This window comes from Squalius cephalus (genome assembly GCF_949319135.1).
Source record: "Squalius cephalus genome assembly, chromosome: 25".
In the NCBI taxonomy this organism is placed as follows: Eukaryota; Metazoa; Chordata; class Actinopteri; order Cypriniformes; family Leuciscidae; genus Squalius; species Squalius cephalus.
In genome coordinates this window covers 13,408,231-13,422,462 of record NC_137146.1, presented here as the reverse complement: position 1 = coordinate 13,422,462, position 14,232 = coordinate 13,408,231, and the positions used below count along the sequence as shown (strand labels likewise).

The window sequence follows — 14,232 nt, the reverse complement described above, 5'->3', positions numbered from 1 at the left end:
TTTTTTGTTTTTTTCATTTGTTAGTGCAAGAGCACTTTTAAAACATTTATTTATAGATTGATTTGTTTACCCATTCATTCATTCGTTTGTTCGTTCGTTCGTTTATTCATTCATTTGTTGATTCATTCATTCATTTGCTGATTCATTCATTCAATTGTTGGATCATTCATTTGTTTGTTGATTCATTCTTTGTTTCTTTGTTCCGTTGTTTGTTCATTTGTTTAAGAAATTTTATTCTGGGGTTACATAAATCATAATCCACAGCTTTACTCCTACAATCGCTGATTTGTTTGTCTTTCATTAATTCATTCTTTTGTTTGTTAATGCAATAGCCAATGCCAGCCATTTTTAAAACATTTATTCTGAAGTTGCATAAAGAATTAATATCCACTGCTTACACACTCACACATTCATTCATTCATTTGTTGTGTGTTCATTTGTTTGTGTAATAGCACTTTAAGAAAATCTATCCTGAAGTTGCATGACAAAAAATCTAATGCTTTGTTCCCACAATCATTCATTTGGTTAGTTGTTGGTTCATTCAGTTGTTTGTGCAATAGCACTTTCATAAATCTGTTCAATTGATTGTTCATTGGTTAATTTATTTGTTTACCCATCACTCATCTGTTTGCAGATTGACACCATCGTAACTCTAGGTGGTCTTGGAGGCCGCTTCGACCAGATCATGGCCACAGTGGAGACCTTGTTTCATGCCCAGAAGATAACGGATTTGCCTGTGGTGGTTATACAAGACCGTTCTCTTGCCTTCCTTCTCCAAGAGGTAAACACTTCTCTCTCTCATTAGCATGTGCTAATCAGTGTTTGCACTTGTGCGCTTTTGACATCCTGATTGCGGCACTTAATGATCAGTTGTGATATTAAGCAATTAACAACTGCAGAGACACTTTGCTGCCTCTTCTCTGTTCTCTGTCCTGTTTTTGCACTTTTAAAGGATCTGAATATCTGAATTAAGGCTAAAAATACAAAAGATATTGCCTTATGCATTGTCAACATTTTCATACAACAGTACTATACCCAAATATAACAAATACAAGCATGTGAGAGATGCATATTTGTATTTTATGACGTTTTAGAGATGATAATACAAAGACCAACTCATATTTGCACAATAACACATACAAAGCTCTTGTTTTTAAGTTTGTAAGACATTGCAATCTTGTTCGACTAATAAGAAAACCTTAAAGGAATTGCTCTAGCTGCATTACTTTACATTCTGTACGAGAACATTTAATCAAGCTCTTAGGCTCATAGAGAATATAAGACATTGAGATGATTGTGAGACTCTGAATGTTGTAATGGGCCAGAAATTGAAATTAATGCATTTCAGTCTGTATAAAAATGTCCTTGACTGTTTCAATCCGACATAAAGCAGACTTATAAAACATGAATTCAGTTCTGTGCAGAATTAATTTGCTGCTATTCTTGGCTTTTCAGAGACTGATCAGAATTTGTTTTGAAAAGTCAAACTTTGAAGTTTGTACAACTCACTTTAAGATTAAAATAAAACATCTGCATTTATATATAGCATCTAACTTGCTAAATGCAGTAGGTGGTAATTATGACTTACAGAAAAGTTCTCAGAAGCAATTTTCGAGAGTAGCTGTAATTTTAGAAGCTTCATCATTCATCTTACTTTTAAGTCTGTGCGTATATAGACAACACTCCACTTTATAAATGTGATAAATGAAATTATCACAATATTGAACTAGACTGATGTTTGTAAGTGAGAGCTGAGAACCGCATTGCAAATGGTAAGTTGTCAGTGCCTCTGCATGTGAGAAAGTGGATTTCTCTCTGCTTTTCTGCAGTGGAGGATCATATCTGAGCATTTGAAGTCTCTCTTGGCATTCTTGTCAGATGATATTACACTAATAATGAATGCTGAAACTACCAGCTAGTCAAGACTGTTTAAGATGAGTGCTAGTTTTGTTGGACTTATAAAGAATGAACCGGTCACACTATTATTCCATTCAGGTACAATGACAAATGAATGATTGTTATTAAATTAATTAAAAAAAAATTATACTTTAAAAAATTAAATTCATAATTTCTCTCAACTCATCCACCATTTAGGGGAGCTCACTAGGTTTTCAAACAGAGTTTCACCCGCATTCTGTGACCTTCTCCTGCTCTTTTTCTCACACTTACAGGGCAAACAACACCGACTGAATGTGAACACCGGCTTGGAGGGGAAATGGTGTAGCCTGGTTCCTGTGGGCTGCCCTTGTCTTACCACCACTTCTGGGCTTAAATGGAACTTGGGTGAGTTGCATGCCTGTAGGCCACAGGTCTGTCCACCCACTCACACGCCAAAACACAGACATCCCTGAGGACCGTGCCCCAGCCTGTACCATCCTCTGTGCTCCTTTTACATGGCCCTGTCCTAGATAGGAGACATTTATTACCCATGCCAGCTCAAATCTCTTGCAAACTCTCACTGATGTTACAGTTGATGCAGTTTGTCATGCCTAGATTTAGATAGATCTCACATTTGCATCATTGTATTTTGGCTTCTCAATGGCATTTGCTTTTGAATTGTTCATTTTGTTTCATAAATACGCTATTTCCTCCAGGGATGGCCCATTGATAGGATGGCTCTCACAGATTAAACTATAGAAAGAAAGAAAAAACAAGTTTTGGGGACATTGGTTTTGTACTGTGTACTAGACATATTGCACAGTACAATCCATCATCATTTTAACATTAGACAGTTTTTACTTCCCTTTTTGAATTATATAAAGGAACATGGAGTAATTTTTGCTTTTCTTATATTAAATGTGAAGTTTGTAATTGCTTCGTGACCAAGATCACCAAAGTCTTGCAGAAAATATTGTTTTCATAAACACTACCCCCATCTGCCATTATTTAGAACCGATATTCTCAACTCTGGTTTACTTTCCTGCACTGTTTAAGGGTGTTCTCACACTTTAATTAGGTTCTCTTCGTTCTTTTGGTCCTAAAAAAAAAAAAAAAAAAAAAAAATTTAGTCCAGGTTCGCTTGTATTTATACTCAATAATGTAGTGAATAGTGAATGAGAGTAAAGGGGGGCGAACGCAGTTAAGGTCTTCAGGATTACTAGAAATTTACCAGGCAGGTGAGTTTGATCTAGTTTGATCAAGGTCTGAGCTAAACTCTGCAGAAAAAAGGGCCTTGAGGGCCTGAGTTGAAAACCCCTGGTTTAGACGAACAGATGGTTTGACAGGGAACTACACTGCGACCAAAATGGTCGCATATGCGACCTTTTGAAATGCCATTGCGACCCTAATTTTTAATGGGTCGCAAATGTATGACTGATTATTTTTGTACCTACCTTATGTTTTAGGCAATATGCTATGATTTACTATGAACATTTATTAAAACAGAAATGTGTATTTTAAGAATACGTTTTATAACGTGCTCTGAGCATTCAACACATCAAGTTGGGTTCGGTTTTCGGTACGCATTTTCAAACCGAACGGTTCGTTGGACCATTTTTCCTGCCGACAAAAATTTCGTTATTTCAAATGTAAGCGCGCTCATAATGTAAGAGACGTCGGCGCGACCACAACATTGCCCAACATCAAATGGCAAACGTAATGCAAGCGGAACGAAACTGCTCGTTATAGTGTGGTTGAAGGACCGTTTATCAGTTTGGACCAGTGCAGCGCGAGCCGATCTTGATCATGCGACACTGTTACTACACAGCGCTAATAAGAGATCCAGTAAAGAGAGCATTTGAATTCGCCACAGAAGTAATAACATCGCTGCTAGATCTAGTGAGAAACATTCACATGTCTCCGTTATTAACGGATCAAACAGCGTTGACGTGGAAACCAGGAAGAAACATTGTGCCATGAATGAACTATCCAGTGTCCACAGATCTGCAACATTCACCATGGATTTACTGTAGTAACACTCACTGCAACCATGGAAATTTGGCAGGAATAGTAGGCTATAATGCCTTCAAGTAACATTACGTCGGTTTTATTTTGACATTATGAATACAATTGCTGCCCTCAAATGTTAATCTGAACTAAAATAAACCTTTGTTTATAACTACTACAATATTACATTTCATGTCAAGGAGCTGTTTTGTTTTATATGCTCCTAAGAAAAGTCAATTATAGCTCCAGAATTGCTCAAAGTAAAAAAATAATAATAAAAAAAAAATATATATATGACAGGTGCTGGTCATAAAATTAGAATATCATCAAAAAGTTGATTTATTTCAGTAATTCCATTAAAAAAGTGAAACTTGTATATTATATAGACTCATTACATGCAAAGTGAGATATCTCAAGCCTTTATTTGTTATAATTTTGATGATTATGGCTTACAGCTTGTGAAAACCACAAAATCTCAGAAAATTAGAATATTACATGAAATCACACAGTAATTACACAGTAATCCCATGGTCATTGAACCAGGTTTTGGTTATTTTGGCAGTGTAGGCCGGTGCAAATCCTGCTGGAAAATGAAGTCAGCATCTCCATAAAGCTTGTCTGCTGAAGGAAGCATGAAGTGCTCTGGAAATGTCCTGGTAGACGGCTGCGTTGAGTGGACAGCACAGTGGACCAACACCAGCCGACGACATGGCTCCCCAAACCAACACAGACTGTGGAAACTTCACACTGGACTTCAAGCATCTTGGATTGTGTGCCTCTCCATTCTTCCTCCAGACTCTGGGACCTTGGTTTCCAAATGAGATGCAAAATTTGCTCTCATCAGAAAAGAGGACTTTGGTCCACTGTGCTTTATTAAATCCAGAGTCAACGCAGCCGTCGACCAGGACATTTTCAGAGCACTTCATGCTGACTTCATTTTCCAGCAGGATTTGCACCGGCCTACACTGCCAAAAGAACCAAAACCTGGTTCAATGACCATGGTATCACTGTGTAATTACTGTGTGATTTCATGTAATATTCTAATTTTCTGAGATTTTGATTTTGTGGTTTTCATAAGCTGTAAGCCATAATCATCAAAATTATAACAAATAAAGGCTTGAGATATCTCACTTTGCATGTAATGAGTCTATATAATACACAAGTTTCACTTTTTTAACGGAATTACTGAAATAAATCAACTTTTTGATGATATTCTAATTTTATGACCAGCACCTGTATATATATATATATATATATATATATATATTAGGGCTGTCAAACGATTAATCGCGATTAATCGCATCCAAAATAAAAGTTTGTTTTTACATAATATATGTGTGTGTACGGTGTATAATTATTTTCTATATATAAATACACACACATGCATGTATATATTTAAGAAATATTTGCATGTATATACTGTGTATATATATTTATATTATATATAATTTATATTATATATAAATATTTTATATATAAATAACACATTTTCTTAAATATATATATGCATACCGGTATGTGTGTATTTATATATAGAAAATAATTATACTCCGTACACAGACATAAATTATGTAAACACAAACTTTTATTTTGGATGCGATTAATCGCGATATAGTGTATCGTATCGAACCGAACCATGAATTTTGTGAACCGTTACATCCCTATACGGACATATGAATTTCGACACCAGTGGCTCGAAGAATACCAGTGGTTAAGGTACCAAGATGGAGCAATGCACTGTGTGTACTGTAAATTCTGTGGGCCTTCAATTGCAGGACTGTCCAAATTTGTAACTGCGTCAAAACAATTCAAACACGAATCATTGAAGCTTCACAATGACAGTATGAAGCACGCAAAGTGTAGAGACAGTTGTGTACTGTATTTTCTATTGCAGTAAATCTATCCCAACCAATGTTAAAGAAAACAAGAAGGCTTGTGGTTTAAAAGATGGCAAGTAAAATAAAAAGCACATCTTACTATTAATAATTTGTGCGACCAAATCATGTTTTGCGCCAGTAACTGAAAAAGTTCGTAGCGCAAGTGCCACCAGTGGAAAAGGTTAGTGTAGTTCCCTGTTTGAAGAAACTATGCAATTAACTTTTCAGGATCAGCTTTTTTTTTTTTTTTAAACTGAATCAAACTTTAGTCATGTAAGATCTGTAGTTGTTATGAAGGGCTGTAGCTCTGAGTGGGTGATAGTGGGCTGCCTCCTACGTGCATTAAATGTTAAAGGTGTGCCAAATGATTGCTCTGACTGAAGACATTAGAAGGAATAGTAATGTAGCCCAACTGTTTGCCTTTGATCTGCTAATGCGAGCTGTCAACGAGAATAATCTCCAGTAAGTTTTCTCTGGAGGCTGGGGCTCGTCGTGAAAAAGCAAGCGCCCCTCCTCCTGTTAAATCTTGCAGAGGGCACAGGGGCTGTTGTTATGCTGGGACTGAAGTGACAGATACATGACTGAGAAGTTTAGCTTTATTGTGTCAGCCTCCTGATGTTTCTGTCAGTGGTGAATCTTCCACTCGATTGTGATGGATCTGGATTATGACCTTTGACCTTGACTTAAAAACAATCAGCTTTAATATGCATAGGGGTATTGAAAAAGTTTGAAAGATGAAACATATTTATGCCTAAAAAAGCTGGTCTGTTGAAATCATGGGCCTCTACAATAAGTTTTAAAATGCATTAAGGCAATATAACCAACATATAACGGCTTTTTGGAAAGACGTGCCTATTGGCTTATTGGAAATACGTACAATTCACTGGAGTTTTTACCTCAATGGGCAGTAAAATACCAACAACTTTTATTATTTTTCACACAAATTATAGGAGCAGATTATCGATTACTACAGACTTATTTTTGCGCATTTCATTGCACAATACTATGTTATGACCTCAAACACTTATACCATAGAGCATGATTTGTAAACTAATACATTTTGATGTTGGCATTACATACCAGCCCAATTTGTATGGTATTTCTGATATTGTAAACTTGCTTGGTAGCTCACCTGGTACAGCAGGTACAAAACCTGTAAAACATGAGTGATGATTAAAAAAAAAAATGGTAGAAGTAAGCTAAAATGGCGTAGTTGCTCCAGCAAATGCGTTTTTATCTCATGTTTGCTTTGTTTATGGTAGGGTTTAGTATAGGTGGTATGTTATATTCAAACATGATAAATATTTAGTGCCAGAGTTCGGACATGTAGGCTAATGTAATTAAATGTTAATGTAATTAGATTCACATTCATTTGATTGAGATAAAACTGAACACCGTCGCCGTTGTTCTCTACGTCATAAATATGTTGTAACCAATCCCGTCAATGTGCGGATGGGCTTTAGCAAATCATTAACTATCTCTGTATATTTTTCTGTTGATATGAAAAATCGGGTACATTAAAGCAGCACTCAGTAGCTTCGGGATTTCTTCGCTGTATTCTCGCTTTTTGCTCGCAGGTTTCTCTCTAGAGCTCCCCCCACAGCTTCGGAATAGATATTTGACAACACTGTTGTAAAAACTCGTTGGTGATTCTCAGACACCAGAGGCTATAGATCAACGACATCAAAGCAGATGGGACATTCTTTAATACGTCTTCTTCATTCGGGTTCGGACAGCATGAGGGAGCGCAATAATGACAGCATTTTAGCAGATTTCTTTTGGCCGTAAAGCAATTGTTTACATCGCGAGACCTGATATCACGCGAGACTTCCTGACGGCCCGCCGGCTCAAAGTTGCAAGTGCGTATTTTCCGCTCACGGGCACCAGGGGGGTGCGAAACGACCACCATTCAACCCGAAATAAGTAATATAACCATTCCAATGACTCCGAAGCTGTTCAGTTAAGGTAAAAAAAAGTTACTTAGTTCACCTTTAAGCAATATAGCGGGTGAATTATGTACAGTATATGATATATATTATGATGTCATGATGTTGTTGTTCAAAGCGTTTCTATGGATGCTGATTTTTAGAAGGCAGCTGTCTGACTCTGAGATGGCGAATGGGAACATGGTTTGTGTAACATTAGCAACACATTATTAGCTGTTAGATAACATAGTCAATTAAAGAGCGATGCATAATACGCATTACCATTCTGATACATCGACTTGTGTACGAGCCTGTATAATTCACTCTCCCTCTTTTTCTTCTGAATCAGTTTCTGGTTCAAACAGATATGACTGGATTAAACCAGTATTTCCACTTGTCATTGTGCAGCGTTCTACAGTAAAGTTGAGCGATTGGATCTCTGAGTGTGAGTGGAGGCGGGGCTAATTTGCATATTCATGGTATGGCGTATATTAAATGAAGCAAGGGTGTAGAGTTACATTCAAGCTATTTTAAGGCATGAAGAATTTTTTTCACAGGAAAAAACTTTTAAATATGTAATTTTGGTGATTAAAGATTAGTTTTGAAGGATAAAATTATTGACTACAGGGGGACTTTAACAAATTAACTATAGTTTGTGATAATGTGGATGACTATATCTTATAAAGTTTGGTCTATATTACTTAATAAATTAACATCACAAACATATCTATTAACAAAATGGTTACTGTTTTATTTTTAAACTGCCAAAACACTGACTGTTCTACAACATTTTCAAAGTGAGAGTAAAAAAAAATATATATATATATATATAACATGCATATTTGTCATCTCTTGGTGCTGTGTTTATTAGTCTCGTTTTGTCTCATTATACTCAGCTCTTGCCGAGACTCCCTTGAGCATTGAGTGTGATAATGAGAGAAACATATTCTGAGAGATAAACTACCAGTAATCACTTTTATAATTTCCTGTATGATCTTGAATAAATCTGCCTTTTGGGTTTTAGAAATATCTAATACAATGGAGACAAGTTTGAAGATATGTCCTATTTCTAATATTATTTAAGAGTAAATATAATAGAAATGTAAAGCACACCATTTCTTTTCATTTTAGCAGGTTTTTGAAAATCCAGTTTATTGACTTCGGATATCTTGTTTATAAGCTACAGGAATGAGCTTTATTAAACAGCTTTATCAATAACTGATAGCCTGTTAATATTTGCTCTGTTTACTTTTTGAGGAAAATTATGTTTTGTGGAGTTAAGTTGGTGAATTAATGATCTAAACAAATCCTGATTGTTACACAAGCTTGTTCAGTCTGAGATGACGGATTTTCTTTAGAGTGTACTCGTGAAAACATTTGACTTATTGTTAGTGTTGAAAACAGCACAACTGCTGCTATACTGTACTAAATGACTCTTCTCTCACCATTTAAGTCTTAATTATTCCCAGTATTTCATGGATTATTTATGACCACAAAAGTATTTACTTAAACGCAACGCTAGTATATATTTCTAGATAACAAGTGCAGGAGTGTGTGAGTTTAGCTTTTCACAATAGCCTAAGGCTGACCAACAGCTCGGCGTAAGAGACTTCTGCTTGTTTTCACTGGAGTTAGTCCATCCAGTGCTTCCTCCTGGGAAAAGGACCTGCCACGACACTTAACCTTAAGCAACTTACCAGCAACTAGATGACACTTAACTCTCATAAACAGCTCTCATACACACACATAAGACACGGCATATGTGTGTAAATTGAGAGGAGATCCAGAGTATGTGTTTATAAAACCTTTGGGAATATATTAATGAATGCATGGCGGAAAAATGCCAAGGTGAGGTAATCATGATAAGCTGCCAGCAAGGAGAAGCACCACAACTCAAGACTTGCTTATACATGTATTACAGTTATTTTAAATAACAAGCCACAAAATGTTCAGCTACACTAATGGCATGACTGCCGTTTTCTCTGGAAGTGTTGACCTGCTGTTACTGAGATCTTGCAATGTTATGTTTGGTGGTGATGAATGTAGAATTCAGAGGCTATTGACCTTAGTCTGATCACCAATGCTCAGTCCTGAGAAAGATAAATTCGTTAATTTTGTGCTAGCCATACCATCACAGCAAATCATGACTTGATGCTTTGATGAGTGATATTTTCTTTCTTTCTTTTTTATATGGAATGCATTTATTATATGTAAATATTAATTTGTGATATACTGCAGTATATGCTATTTTGCCCTACTTGTGGACAAAAAGGTTTTTGTTTTTTTCTTGCAAAAGAACTGCATAGGATTCTCCCTTTAGGGGATTTTCTGTAGAGACTTGTGAAAGTTTGAGTTTGCTGTTCTTCAGCTATTAAGGCTAAGCACTAGATGAATTTCATATTGTTGCATGTTCTATTAGCGATTTTGAATAATTTAATTTAGCATTTTAGCTCAAAGGATGGTGACTTGTGGGGATGTGTAAATAATTGCTAATTAGAATTCATAACTGCTTTAGGTCTTTTTAGTGCTTTTGATGTGCTGTTGAAGTATTTTTGTGAAGTGTTTAACGTTCCCTTGTAGCATTTTAATGTAGCTTTTGGTCACTATACCGCTACTTGTTGGAAAAAGTCGCTTGTTAATGGAAAAACTGCAGCTGACAAAGTTAGTCTCCAACACTGTACAGCTACTGTGTGCTTTTAAGGCTAATGTTAGCATATACTGCTAATGCTAACTGACATTAACATGTTTTTGATGTTTCTGGGAGGCATCATGTAAAGCTGTTGAAAGAACATTTTGTTGAATTTGCTTAATATTAAGGAGAAAAATAACACCCATCAACACCCTAGAACTAAATTATTGTTGGGTTGTTTAAAAATCTTGTAACTTAAACTACATCTTCAAGAAAGTTCTTTAAGTAAAACAAATTTTTTAAGTGTTAACCAAGTTTTCCACAATTAAAGGCTGATTATAATGATAACTATGACTACAAAAGTTTATTAATCATTCTAATTCTATTAGAATAATGAAGTCCACTCCACAGCTATCACTCTCAGAAAAAAAGGTACAAAAGCTGTCACTGGGGCGTTACTTTTTCAAAAGGTACACTTTTGCGAACAGTGACCGCTTACTGACCAGCCTTAAAGGGATAGTTCACTTTGAAATTAAATTTTGGTATGTTTTAGCTTACCTCAAGGGCATCCAAGATGTAGGTGTCTTTTTTTCCACAGTAGTTTCAATTTTGATATTTTTAGGTCAAACCGTTCTTGTCTCTCAGTCAGATGACAGATGAGAGTCAGATGAGAGTCACACGAAACGAGCGGTTTGTGTGAGAAAACGAACAGTATTTATATCGTTTTTACCTTTTGTACACAGCCACGTCCAAGTGATCTGAAGGCGCGGGCGCTTCCTATTGTGTGACGTGTGCGCAGACTGGTGCATAGATATATACACTAGATGCCGCCTTGGCTACGGCAGTTCATTGGAACGAGGCGACATCTAGTGTACATATCTATGCACCAGTCTGCTCACACGTCACACAATAGGAAGCGCCCGCGCCTTCAGATCACTTGGACGTGGCTGTGTACAAAAGGTAAAAACGATATAAATACTGTTCGTTTTCTCACACAAACCGCTCGTTTCGTGTCTTAGGCCATCAATGTGTACTTACAATGGGGAATTGTTTAATTTGGACGATGGGGAATTGTTTTAATTTGGACTCTGTGCATGCTCTTTGAGACATTGACCACAGACCTGCATTATAGGACTGACAGACAAGAACGGTTTGACCTAAAAATATCAAAATTGAAACTACTGCGGAAAAAAAGACACCTACATCTTGGATGCCCTTGAGGTAAGCTAAAACATACCAAAATTTAATTTCAAAGTGAACTATCCCTTTAAAGGAGCCGCCCCTTAAAAACTGATCATTTCAGACATAGTGAATGAGGGTTGAAAATAACTTTTTTCTGTATATATTGCAAAAAACCTGACATTATAAGTGAACCTCAAAGAACATAATAAAATCATTTTAAAAATGATGTCATGACCATGAATGATGTATAGAGCTTGAGCATTTAAAGCAACAGACGACAAAACTGCACAAGCACACTTACAATAAATCGTCCGTTGTTGTGGACACTAATAGAATTATTGTTATAGTTATCATTATAGTTGTCTTTCATGGTGTGAACTGGCCTTAAGACTATTAATTACTTAATTTGAAAAAGGAGTTAAGTTAAAACTGAAAAATTGTAATCAAATCCTTATATCCATATATTCAGAAAGCCATATGAATCATTTTGAAAGCGCTCTTTTAAATGAAAAAAGAGATCTCGTAAGTGTTTCCTAACAGAACAGAAGCATTTCTGCCACAGCTGCATTGATTCAGAGCTTTTAGCTGAAGTGTTGTTCTCTAGTGGACTTTAGGGTTTAGCCTCATAACAGCACTCATTCGAACCGTTCGATGCGACTTTTTGTAACGCGAGCTGTGATATTGCTTCCCTCCTCTTCAGCAGCACCTCTGCAGATGACGGCACTTACAACAGAAGCCCTGCTAACCCCAGACTGTGACACATCCAGCGCAAAGCGATGCAGCTCAGATGGTCAAGGTTCCTGGTGCTTACAGGATACGATTTTTGTGTCCGCTGAAAAACACGCTTTGTCTGAGAGATGTCATTGATGGCGGTGTCTTCCGAGAGGTTATGAGTAATTCATTAAAGGCTGTTTAATGGACGCCCGCTGTGGCCCCTGAGTGATTTAGAACCTCAGACTCTCATTCTTGGTAATAGCGGCAGAATGGGATGACTTTACGGCCCATTACTATTCTGCTCCCTTTATATTGCTATAGGGGTAGATATCAAGGCCAAATATTAAAGTTAGTTATCAGCCCATGGAAGGAGCCACATTTCGAGGGGGTAATCATGGCATCATATCGATTTTTGATAAGAACTTCGTAGCACTTAAAGGTCTCGCTAGCACCTGTAGAGACCTATACAAATGTATTTCGGCTCAGTCATGTAATGCTGCATGTACTGTTCCATTTCACTTTGAGCCTTTGAAAACAGCTCATGTTGTTGCACCTCCAGATCATTCAAATAAAAAGCGTTTTGAGTTCTTAAAGTCACATGACAGGTAGTGAGTTTGGGGTTAGTTTTTTTTATAAGGAAAGACCAGTACTTTGTTTAGGCTTGGTTTGTAGGGAATTACAACGCAACCTGCGCACATATATTCAAACTAGTGCTGCACGATTAATCGTATCGCAATCGCAATCGCGATGTCAAGCCTACGCGATTATATGACGCAAAATGCTGCGATTTTATAATAAATAAACAAATTAGCGCTGTTAACGCACTTATAGCAAATGCTTTTAAACCATTCATGCGCGATAAGACATAAAAGAACGAGCTGCCTGTGAATGTCCTCCTGACACACACACACACACACACACACACACACAGATAGACGCGCGCCAGTATCAAATTCTCTTTCGCGGTAGAACGAACAACACACATGTATGCCAAAATGAACGCGCTGCCTGTGAACGTCCTGACAGTGACAGACAGAAAGACTCGCGCTAATATCGTGCGTGCGCACAAAACAGCATGACAGAATACAGTTCTTTTTCGAGCTTGAACGAACAATAACACACACAATTATGCCAAAATGTCTTTTTGTCGAGTGTCTTAATAACATAAGAGTAGTCTTATGATGAACATGAAGAGTTGTGATGACTCGTGAAAGAATGAGGCGCGTGTGAGATCCGCGTCTCTGACAGCGGCTGGTCTTAAAGGGACAGTACACAGTAGCCACTAATTACATCTGTCCTAAAGTTCATCTTTTTTTCTTTTTTTTTTCTTTTTTTTTATTATTATTATTTTTCTTTACCCCTGACATGTATGGTTATATGTACTTTTGTATGTAAATTATGTTTTGTTCTTGTTAAAATGCAATAAAAAAAAAATCTGTCACTAAAGGGAACAGAGAAAAACACTCACTGCTCTTAACTAAAGAACTTTTTTCTTTAGGCTGATTATCACTAATCTGTGTGTGCATTTATTTTCCTTGAGAACCAAGCAAGTTGACTCATGAAACCATTTTTTTATTATATCGCAAATCGCAATATTGACCTCAATTATCGCAATATGACATTTTTCCCAAATCGTGCAGCCCTAATTCAAACGCACATAACTATAGAACCAATTCTTAATGCGTATGTGAACACCATCAGCGTTTCTCACAAGTTCGCGTTTAAAGTCTGTGTAGAGAGAATGGTGTCGTCTTAGCAGCCCCTAATTTAATAACAAATGATCGTTGTGACGGAGGCGAATCAATCAAAACTAACTTTAGCTGGAAAATAACTTTATTAAAGAACCGCTATAAAGCCAAAACAATCTCTGTTACCTTAAATTATACGTTTATCTCTGTAAAGCTGCTTTGAAACAATCTACATTGTTAAAAGCGCTATATAAATGAGGATGAATTGACTTGACTTGACTTGTTGAATATCATTTTTAACTGCATGTTATACTGAAAATAAAATGTTGGGA

The 14,232-nt window shown here is 36.6% G+C and overlaps 1 protein-coding gene across 2 annotated transcripts in view; it reads left to right on the top strand.

The window, feature by feature from the left end:
- tpk1 (thiamin pyrophosphokinase 1) overlaps positions 1-14,232 on the top strand; it is a 66,799-nt gene that overhangs the window by 33,913 nt on the left and 18,654 nt on the right. For both annotated transcript variants that reach the window (XM_079862607.1, XM_079862608.1), the window contains exons 7-8: positions 635-781; positions 2,172-2,283. In XM_079862607.1, coding sequence (XP_079718733.1) covers positions 635-781; positions 2,172-2,283 — 259 coding nt within the window. The remainder of the gene's footprint in view (positions 1-634; positions 782-2,171; positions 2,284-14,232) is intronic.